Below are 12,202 nucleotides of genomic sequence, written 5' to 3'. Positions count from 1 at the left end.
TTTTTTTTCATATTACAATTAAATAAGCATGCTACATTTATAAAAAAAATTGAAATTATCTCTTTGTCAGACTACTGTTAAGTTATTGAAAAACGTTTTATTATGTATTTAGGATCAAATAATTAATTGAAAATAAAATTTCTGAAATTTATTAAATCAGTTGTTATATTCAAGTACAAGACTGACTTCTTCATCCACCACTGGTGTTTTTAGGCAGAAAAACTCATTTATGACTAAAAACAGCTGCAGCAAAGACAATCAAATTATATTTCATTATTTTATTCTATTTACTTTTATATTATTTTATTTACGTCTATATAGGGTCTGCCATTATAACTTTTTTTTTGAAAATGCTATAAAAAAACTACTGAATATTTTCTCAATTATCTTTTTTATTTGAAATTATAATAAATAATAAAGATTCAAAAAAAACTAGTTGAAAGTGGCATTTTGCCTTAAAGCAAGTTGCATCTTCTCGATAGGTATAATAATTACCTCAATCAACCGAAATTGAGATTTAAATATTTAGAAAAAACTTTCAACTGCTTATTTCGAAAATCAAGTTTTTGCTTTCAATTAAATCTAAACATTGCGATTTCTAATTGAATTTTTAGGAACGGAAACCAAAAGAATTTACATAAATGTGTACACATTATGAAAATCTCTATAAAATATCTGATAATTTGATGTGCATATAATATGTCTAATGATCATTTGATCGCCAAAAGGCGTTTCTTAACTTATTTTTATTGAGAGACCATAACCGCTAGACCTGCCTTCCCAAAAATTTAATTAGTTATCTTGTCAATACAAGTAAAATGTTTTTTGAATTATTAAAATCGGACGCTCCGTTCTCTTAAAAACTGTGTTACCGTTTTTGGCACTTTTTATCCCGTAAATTATGGAAAGGCTAGACCTGACTTCGCCAAAAACTAATCAGCATGCTTCCTTATCAATACGAATCGATTATTTTTTAGATTATTCAAATCGATTGATCCGTGTTCCCGAAATCGTCGACGAAAATTTGTATCCGCACACACACACCTACACACGCACATACATCCATTTTTTAGGTATGCCAAAATGTTCAGAAACCTTTGAAACGTCAAGATATATAAAAATATTCATTTTCGATTTTTTGCGATTACTATAACTTGCCCTATGGGAAGTTAATAATAAAAAATAATAAAAAAAACGTTATATGGCTGACCCGTTGTTTGTCTAGTTTCGTTCGTACTTAATTTTATTATTAATTTTTGTGAATATTAATGACTGTGAATATGTCTCTTTTGAATTTTTTTCATTGCCTAATTTTAATAATTTCAGTACGAATTTGAATCTAAAATCAACAATAAACTAAAATCGGCCATGTACCTGTACTATTTTCAAATAAAATAATTTTAACATTAACGTGAAAAGTTTTTATAACTATTTAATAAACACTACTGACCTGTTGTTGTTGCGCAGACATTCTTGAGAGCTGATATATAATTAAAAAATTTATATATATATATATATATATATATATATATATATATATATATTAGGGTGGTCCTTAAAGTGGTCATTTTCGAATTTCCTTGCTCCCAATGGCTCAAATGGTTCCAAATAGATAAAAAACAATTCTCTGAAAATTTTAGCTCTTAATATTAACGTTTAGATAGAGCGCAATTTAATCAAAGTTTTGTATGGAAATAGCATGAAAAAATTTTCAAAAATTTTAAAAATGTTTTTTAGATGTAATTTAGCGAACAAATGAATGAATAAAACTCATTCATTTGTCGCTAAGTTATATCTAAAACATTTTTTTTAAATTTTCAAAATTTTTTCCATGCTCTTTCCATACAAACTTTGATTGAATTGCGCTCTATCTAAACGTTAATATTAAGAGCTAAAACTTTCAGAGAATTGTTGCTCCCCTGGGAGCAAGGAAATTCGAAAATGACCATTTTAAGGACAACCCTAATATATATATATATATATATATATATATATACATATATATATATATATATATATATATATATATATATTACGATTATCAGTATTGCGACATATATTTTTTTAAATTTAATTTTTTTATATTGTAGAATACTTCAAAAAATTATATTTTTTTTTACTAATAAAAAATAAAAAAGTATAACCTAACCTAATTATTATTATTTAATATTTTGCATAATTATTATAAAAAGTTTTATAGTAAAGTAAATATGCAATATGTTATATTATATGCTGAATTGAATTATTATTGTAATTGGAACTATTTGGCACTAGTTATTTCTGATAATTCACTCATATATTCTAATATAAATTATAATTTAACTAGTGGGGTGTATGGCATCGTGCCTTAAGGCAAATTGCTGGATCTTCCCGTACCGTAACGAAATGATCGAGGAATATTAAATGTTTTAAAATAGATTATTATAAATATTGTGACATTGTCGAATATTTATAAGAATTATATAAACTAAATTGGATAGTTGAAATTATTTGTTTAAAGTATTTTAGAACAGAATTAAAATAAAAATCTGAATTATTTTCGATATACAAAAAAAAATTTTTTTGAAAAAAAAAATTAAAAAAAAAATTTGAAGCAAAATTTTTTTTTCCAAAATCAATTATTTTGTTAAAACAAGCAGAAAGTTTTTGGAATCATTCAAATCGAACGCTTAGCTCTCTCAAAAACTGCCATTTTTTGCACATTTAGCCCTGTATCTCCGAAACCGCTGGACCTGCCTTCGCCAAAAACTAATCACCCCTTCTCCCCGTCATTACGAATTGAATGTTTTTGGGATCATTCAAATCGGATGCTCCAATCTCTCAAAAACTCGATTTCTATTTTCTGCACTCTGTGCTCCGTATCTCCTGATCGGCTAGACCTGCCTTTGCCAAAAACTAATCAGCACATCTCCCTATCAATAGAAATCGAATGTTTTTTGAACCATTCAAATCGGTTGATCCGTGCGCCCGAAAACGTGGACGAAAAATTGTATCCATACATACATACACATTCACACACACACACACACATCCTTTTTTTCTGAGGTATGCCAAAATGTTCAGAAACCTTCAAAACGTCGAGAAATGTAAAAATTTTCTTTTTCGATTTTTGCCCATTACAATAACTTACCCTACGGGAAGTTAAAAAATAATGATTAAACTACAATATTGCATTCCAATTTGATCTAAAAGCACCTATAATAAAAATAAAGCAACATTATAGGTCACATTATGAAAAATAAAAAAATAAAATAATAATTAAAAAAAAATAAAGTAAAATAATAAAATAATAAATAAAACAAAACTAATAAAATGCAATAATAAAATAAAAAATTAAATAAAAATAAAAATAATATATTTTATTCAACTAATGTTTATGGATTGTAAATTTTTGACAACGAAAAATTTAAAATGTGTGAATAAAATGATGAATCATACTATTTTTTATATGTTAATAATTCTGATAATGCACGTATTGAATGATGATTTAAAAAATAATAATTAAACTACAATAAAATCTATTGCAATTTGATCTAAAAGAATTTATAATAAAAATGTAGCAACACTATAGGTTAGGTTATTATAATATATATTTTGTACAACTAGTGATTATGGATTATGTTTTGACAACGAAAAATTTAAAATGTGTGAATAAAATGATTTCATGTTATTTTTTTATATTTTAATATTACTGATAATTCACTTATTGTCAGATGAAATACTCGCACAAAATTATATCATATATTTTAATATAAATTATTATGATTTAAAAAATAATATGTAAACTGCAATATAATATATTCCAATTTGATCTAAAAGCATTTATAATAAAAATGTAGCAACACTATAGGTCAGGTTATTATAATATATATTTTATACAACATTGATTATGGATTATGTGTTGACAACAAAAAAAATTAAAATTTGTGAATAAAATTATTTCATACAATTTTCTTATATTTGAAGTAGTAGTGTAAAATAGTAACAGGCAGTAATAAGTTTTGCTATGAAAATATGCCAAAATTAAACTATATTTGATTTTCTTCAAGGTGGTGAATTTTGAGAATGCAAAAAAACATTTGTTTTATATTAGATGAAATACTAAGTTCTGATATTTGAAAATATTATCAGATTAAAACTTACCAGATTCCCGTTCGTTTTCACTACAAAACAGTAATTACACTGATCGCGAAATATTATAATATAATATAAAACTTCCGTCTGTTATTTAGGATATCAGTAACTTCTGCCATTAACACCGAAACTGATGTGACGTTGTAACGAGTCAGTTGTAACGAAAAGCTCATGCTAACCCTGCAGAGTGAAGTTGACTCAATTTGAGGATGATCACTGTGTCTTAATTTATGTTTTTTTTCAAAACTATAATTCTATATATTGCAAAACATATATTGTCGAAGTATACACAAACATAAACTTCTCATTTTATTTTTTTCGTTTTTGAACAGCAATTAGAAATAACAGTTAGGTGGCTTCTTAGATCTACAAACATTCTATGTTTGAATGTAACGGCTGACGGTGTCCATCCTGACCGCTGAGCTCTATGGCCATATAGTGGCCGATCCGTGCAAGATCAAATATGTCTATGACCAATCAGAGTTCGGCATTGTAGTTTAGCTTAAATTTGATACAAACACATACATATTGTGTATTAGATGGCAACACTAAATAATATTAGAATATGATATCTCCATTTGGGCAACCCAGTAGGTGCCATTTTTCTGAAAGTGGTGATAAATTTGAACATATATTACTAACCATAATCAATAATGTTATATATATATATATATATATATATATATATATATTTGATAGTTTTATCGACGTTGATACATATTTGAAATACTTTTGCGACCCAATCGTTGAATTAAAAAAGATTAAATAGAAAAATTATATATATATATATATATATTGTTATTACATATATATATATATATATATATATATATGTAAATATATTAATATATTAGTATATTATTCTTTTACACATTTTTTTTAAATTTAGTGTTCAATAAATTTTAATTTAATTAATTTTTTTTGTTCTTCCTGGTTTGGTTTCTATAAGTTTTTTCTTTTTATATATTTATATTCATTATGAACTTTTGTATCTATGTAATATGTTTTATTTGATTGAATTTTATTTATTATGCATTTATTACTTATATATTATATATGTCGCTACGCGGTTATAAATGTATAATATAATATACATATACATATATATATATACTCGTATATATATATATATATATATATAATTAATACTGGTACAATTGCAGAAACTTCTGGTACAATAATTTAACATTGAAGGAATAAAAATTAATGATCAGTACAAATTTATCAATGATTAATAACAATTATTTTAAATAAATTCAAATAGATTATTGCTAATATGGTATATTTGTAAGTGTATTTTGATTTTTTTTTAATTTAGAAAAAAACGACTTTCTTGAACATTGTGAATGCTTCGAAATTTTTTTTTTGAATATATCTTTAAACATTCAAAATTTTGAAAAAATTTAAATGTTTTCAAAAAAGTCGAAATTTTTCAAAAATTAAATAAAAACCAAATGTTTCATAATTTGTTAATATTCCTAAAAAACTAAGTTCTTGCAATTTGTATTAAGGCACAATGCACCACTACTTACAAGCTTACAACTGTCCGGTATTGAATTAATTTCTCACTTATACGGACATAACTTTTCTCAGGGGTGTCAAAATGACTGGGAAATTTAATATATCAAAAAATAATATTTTTTTATTTTTGTCGACTTCAATAAATTCTCTGCGAAAGGTAAAAAACGTATGGGAAATTATATTAGTGTGAATTTCTCGTTTTGTAATTACATATTTGGACCGATGAAAAATAATTTGTATAGGATCCTGGAATCCATGAAAGAATTATATGTTTTTACATATATAATCGACATTTTCTCCAACTCTTTCATTGTACACATTGGGAAGTTTATTTCGTCGTATGCCCAAGAGAGAAATACAACGCAATGTATGCAAGATATAATTGCACATCGTGATCGGCAAACGTTGAATTTAAGTTAACCATATAACGGTGCACGTTTAGAATGTTTCTTTGATTTTGATTTTCTGTGTCGATTCATTTCGTATAATCAGTTCAGATACTCTCAGGCCGTCGATTCAAGTTAGAATGTCGAAGAAGGTCCGTATCTCTGATCACTGTTATCATCGTCTTCAAGTGAAATGATTCTTTGTGCATTTTTGATCTCCCATGTTAAAAACGAACGATCGAGAGATATGTAAATATTGAAACGAGGAAACAATACGATAAAAGAAATTTAATGAGACACCATCAATGTTTTGCTTTGTAACTATAAGTTGTATGTATATCACATTTCTTTTACTGGAGGAGTACAAATGGTTGAATGCGATTTAAATATTTACTGATAATAATTTATTTTCTAAAAGTAATTATAAATAAATAAATAACTTGAGGAATTGATAAAACAATATATTATAATAGTATGTACATAAAATATAATAAAAAGATTGCATTAATAACAATGGTAAATATCAACAATATTACACAGTACCTTTATTCAAAAATATCTAGTTTCAGTAACTTTTTCGCGACAGTGTAACATGATGAATTCTATAATCACAATCCTGTCAGATGTTGACCGTCATTGTCACAGTGATCGATGGGATATTAAATATTTTGAAATAGATTATTATAAATACTGTAACGTTGTGTAATATTTATAAGAATTATATAAACTAACAAAGTTAAATGGTATTATATTAAATTAATATATTAATATATTAAAGTATATAAGTGAGATTTAGAACTTTAACCAGGATTAAAATTGAAATCTCAATTATATTCGATACTCGAAAAAAAAATTGAAATGAAAAAAATTGTTTTCCAAAAGCAATAACTTCGTCAACGAAGCAAAAAGTTTTTTGATCATTCAAATCGGATGCTTATTTCTCTCAAAAAAGGCGATTTTTTGTACATTTAGCACTGTATATTTTAAATGGCTGGACCTGTCTTTGCCAAAAACTAATCACCACTTATTCCAATCATTACAAATTGAATGTTTTTTAGATCATTCAAATCGGATGCTCCGTTCTCTCAAAAACTCGATTTCTATTTTCTGCACTCTTTGCTCTTTATCTCCGTAACTGCTGGACCTGCCTTTGCCAAAAACTAATCAGCTCTTCTCCTTATCAGTAGGAATCGAATATTTTTTTAACCATTCTAATCGGTTGATCCGTACGCTCGAAAACGTGGGCGAAAATTTGTATCCATACATACATACACACACACACATCCATTTTTTCTGAAGTATGCCGAAATGTTCAGAAACCTTCAAAACGTCGAGAAATGTAAAAATTTTCAATTCCGATTTTCGGCCCATTACAATAACTTACCCTACGGGAAGTTAATAAATATTATTTGAAAAACCATCTCATTTTGTCTGTGCGTTCCTTACTTCCATACTACAAAATATATTAACAAAATACATTTTGCTTTTTCATAGTATAGACAAATTTATATAGGAAATATGAAGTACTCGCAAATAGAGCTAAATTGAACAATTCTTTATTCTTTATAATATACAATTTTTATTAATACCATTAATACTTTATATAATAAAACGTTAAATTTAATTATAACTTATCTAAATAATACTCTTACTAACTGAAAATTACTAAATACTGATCTTTGTGTATCAAGCAAGTTGCAATATTGTTGCAATTTTCTGATATTTTATGCATATATTTACAATTGTTAACGAATGAAACTTCAAATATTAATAAAAAAAAACTCATTATAAAAACAGCATGATCAAACTTTATGAAAAATTAATCAAGACGATGTTCTATTTGCCATCGTTTGAATAAACTTTGTAGAAATTAAAATGTATTTGATTTAAAATTTTGAAATTATTCAATACTAATATTAACAATCCTTTTTTATGAAATTTTTTCTGCAATGTACTTCAATCAATAATGAGAGGATAAAATTATATATAAAAATATATTTTTACGGAACCGGAAACTAGACTAGTGTGATTTCACAATTTTTATAATTAACTGCAATTACAATTTTTAGTTTATTTTACTGAATCTGGTTTCTTTTACTGGTTCGACTATAGATCAATAATATTGAACTTTTTATTCGCTTTACCTTGAAATATACGCCTCTAAAAATATATCAATATATTTGTCAGCAGGAGTTGTGATTGTTTCAGAATTTAATAGTAGGAGTTGTATTAGTTTGCAATGACTATACTATTTTGGAATCGTAGTCAAACAAGATTTTATTGGTCTTAAGAGAATAAAATGATAATTCTTTTATAAATAATTTTATCTAATAATTAGCTGATTTACTAATGTTCGATTTTCATCTACAGGCCTGTTGTTATAATCGACAGTTCTGAAGACGCCGACTCGAAGCAAATATCTACGGCAAGCATCACTTTGAACAACAACATCGCAGAAATCAAACAAATTGATGCAATTAACAAGAAAGACGATCTTCTGCACGATATTGATGTTGCTCTATCGCAGAAAAAGGCCATGGAAAACTTAACTGAACCAACAAAAATAATTGATACTCATAAAAATATTAATGCTGACAAAAACGAGTGTAATCTGAATATCCCGTTGGATGCAGTTGAAAACCATGAAAAATTATCGGTTGATAAATGTGTTGTGGTGAAAAAGTCAAGTGCACTTCAAGAAGATACATTACCGAAATCCGATCTTTGCGCGTCAGACAATCCGGTGTCAGGCAATAAAAAAAGTGGAGAAATTATAGAAAAGAACTACCCAAGTGCAATGAACGTTATTGAGTCTACTAAAGTGGATGTGAACTTTGATACAGTGAGAATGGAATCTGATATCTTGGCAGAGAATCTAGTAGTTGCCAAGACGTTAGATGAGTGTTTAAAAGAGAACGTTGATGTGGACTTGAGTGATTTTTCAAAAGAGGGCGCCGATGTGAATTTAGAAGATATCGAGATTGATTTCGAAGATCTGGACAAGGAGCTGGTTGATGTCGACGCAGAAGAAAAGGCGGACGGCGACGGAGCGCCCAGCGATAATCAAGGTCAGTGTAAAAAAATTTTAGAATATCAAAAAAATATCTTGCTGCAATTTTTAATAAGATATACTTGCTGCTTTAGATGTTGACCAAAAATAGTAATCGAAAACATTGTTTTATATTCACATGCTCGAAAAAATTTTCACATCTGTGCGCGTGTCTTTGTGGGCCACAATTTATCTGTGGTAAAAGTTAATTTGCGAACGCTCAAATCCAATTTTAAATTTTGGGACAAATTTTAGTTAAATTTTGCAATTTTTTAAAAATTGCTTATTTCTTCTATAAATACAATCACATACAATTGGTATTAATTAACTTCCCGTAGGGTAAGTTATTGTAATGGGCCGAAAATCGAAATTGAAAATTTTTACATTTCTTGACGTTTTGAAGGTTTCTGAACATTTTGGCATACCTCAGTGTGAATGTGTGTGTGTGTGTGTATGTATGTATGGATACAAATTTCCAGTCACGTTTTCGGGCGCACGGATCAACCGATTTGAATGGTTCAAAAAACATTTGATTCCTATTGATAGGGAGATTAGTTAGTTATTAGTTTATATATTATTGATTAGTTTTTGGCAAAGGCAGGTCCAGCAGTTACGGAGATAAAGAGCAAAGAGTGCAGAAAATAGAAATCGAGTTTTTGAGAGAACGGAGCATCCGATTTGAATGTTCTAAAAAACATTCAATTAGTAATGATTGGAAAAGTGTTTATCAGATTTTGGCAAAGGCAGGCCCGGCCATTTCGAAGATACGGAGCTAAATGTGCAAAAACGGCAGTTTTTGAGAGAATTAAGCGTCTTATTTAAATGATTCAAAGAACTTTCTGCTTGTCTTACCTAAATAATTGATTTTGGAAAAAAAAAATTGTTTCAACTTTTTTTCTCAATTTTTTTTTTCAAAAAAATTTTTTTTTGTATATCGAAAATAATTCAGATTTTATTTTTACTTCTGACTAAAGTTCTAATATACTTTGAACAAATAATTTCAACTTTGCAATTCAGTTATAAATATTAGACAATGTTACAATATTAATAATAATCTATTTCAAAACATTCAGTATTCCTCGAACATTTCGTTACGGTACGGGAAGTTCCAGCAATTTGCCTTAAGGCACGATGCCATACACTCCCACTAGTTAGTTTTGATATAAAACATGTTGAACTTTATAAATTATTAAATAAATTAAAAATTCATGATATTCGTTATAGAAAACAATATGATAAATATTAAGATTCGCTCGATTTAAATAACATTTTAACTAATTCGTTAAGTGAAATGATATGGAGACTCATGACAATTTTGTATGTTGTATGAAGTTGATTGGTATGAATTTTTTTATAGTTTTTAATTTTACGAGTTTACGAATATTTTTTTAGGTCCAATTTTTTTAGTCATTCTTGGTCTTCTTCAATAAATCATTATATATGTATTTGCGTCATGTAGTTATAAATTTGCTAAAACTCTCCTTCGATAACTAAGGTTGCTGGATTATAATTTAATCCTTAATTGTAGCTGTGGTATTAAACACTCCCTCTACCAGGGGTAGCAACCATCCCGTGTAAAAGGTCAATGCCATGAATCACAATCATATGAAGTTTGTCACCTTCATGACCGATATAATAAAACGAAAATACGATCGAACAATATACTTATTGATATTGTTATTATTTTTATATATTTTTTGTTTTTTATGTTACGTATATCTTTATATATTGTGTTTATTGGTTGGTATAATTTTTTATAGTTTTTATTTTATTTGATAACAACCCAGATATAAGTTGATCTTGTAACTTGTTTTGTGAAATGAACAGAAAAGTGTGTTTTACCAAGATATAAAATTAATTTATATATCACTCCATAGAGAGAATTCTATGGCTTTGTTTAGTATGAACTTACTCATTGCAAATTTTCACAATGTTTCATTCCAATGATGCTCAGGCATATGCATTCCAGGGTAATCTATGATGTTTATTATAATCCAAGCACAAACTTAATGGTCTTATTATTCTGCAGTATAAATGGCCATATCTATTATCACTCTTCATAAAGCATCTAACAAGGGCTTGGTCAGCTAATATTTAAACCTATTATTCGTACAGAATTTCTATCGAGTATTTTCTGAAAGCATTATCCGTCCGGGATATCTTTATGGTCTGACATTAATAACCTGTGCGATAAGAATAAAAAGAAAAAATACAACATACATCGAAACAATACCCGCCAACAATAAAACATTCAATATAATATCGAATCAAATACTTCGCAAGGTCAATTTCTCATAGTGTACTCGGGCCCATGTTAAAGATCCTCGAAATGATTACAAGTGTGAATACACTTTAGACAAGTCTCATAGACCAAATCTAATAATAATATAGTTATGTCAGAGGGAATAGATCACTATTATATCAGTTCTATATCTGAATTTCAACAATTTGACCTGATGTGACTTATTGCCAGACTTTTGCTGGATGGTACCTATATGGACTATCCTCGTCAAACCAGTTCAAAAATTAATATTACGATGATAATATTACGTGTGTTTGTGTGTGTGTACGGATACAAATTTTTGTCGACGATGATAATTCAAAAAATATTAGATTCGATTTGATAGGGGGATGTCCTGATTAGTTTTGGGCTAAGACAGATCTTGCCATTTTGTAAAGGCGGAACAAGAATTGCAAAGCTTTTAAGAGAACAAAGTCTGTGATTTCAATAATTAAAAAAAAATCTTGATGATATGAGCGGTTTTAGAGATCCAGAAAGAAAACTTAAAAGGATGCCATTTCGTTTTGAAAGATGATTTTTGGCCATATGCGCATCAAATTGAGATATTTTACAAAGATTTTAATAATAAGTACAAATTTTATTTTTATTTTTTGGATTCCGTACCAAGAGTTTTTGTTTATAAAGTTCACTTATAGATTTAAAACGAATGTATTCGATATTTTCCACAGTATAAACTAACCGATTTAAATGGGTTTCAGAATTAAAAAAAAAGACTAGTGGGGCGTATGGCATCGTGCCTTAAAGCAAATTGCTGGAACTACCCGTACCAAAAATTATTATTTTTTTAAAAACGATTAACATTTTTGAAAA

At 27.5% G+C, this 12,202-nt stretch overlaps 1 protein-coding gene across 2 annotated transcripts in view; it reads left to right on the top strand.

Annotated features, from left to right (window-relative positions):
* The window catches only part of LOC113378449, a 610,291-nt gene that overhangs the window by 146,168 nt on the left and 451,921 nt on the right, over positions 1-12,202 (top strand). For both annotated transcript variants that reach the window (XM_026618982.1, XM_026618983.1), the window contains exon 3: positions 8,412-9,109. In XM_026618982.1, coding sequence (XP_026474767.1) covers positions 8,412-9,109 — 698 coding nt within the window. The remainder of the gene's footprint in view (positions 1-8,411; positions 9,110-12,202) is intronic.

Source organism: Ctenocephalides felis, unplaced genomic scaffold (genome assembly GCF_003426905.1).
Source record: "Ctenocephalides felis isolate EL2017-DRISC unplaced genomic scaffold, ASM342690v1 CF-g0.4_SCAFFOLD_01886, whole genome shotgun sequence".
Lineage (NCBI taxonomy): Eukaryota > Metazoa > Arthropoda > Insecta > Siphonaptera > Pulicidae > Ctenocephalides > Ctenocephalides felis.
The sequence above is the reverse complement of the archived record's forward strand: the minus strand, read 5'-3'. Positions and strand labels throughout refer to the sequence as shown.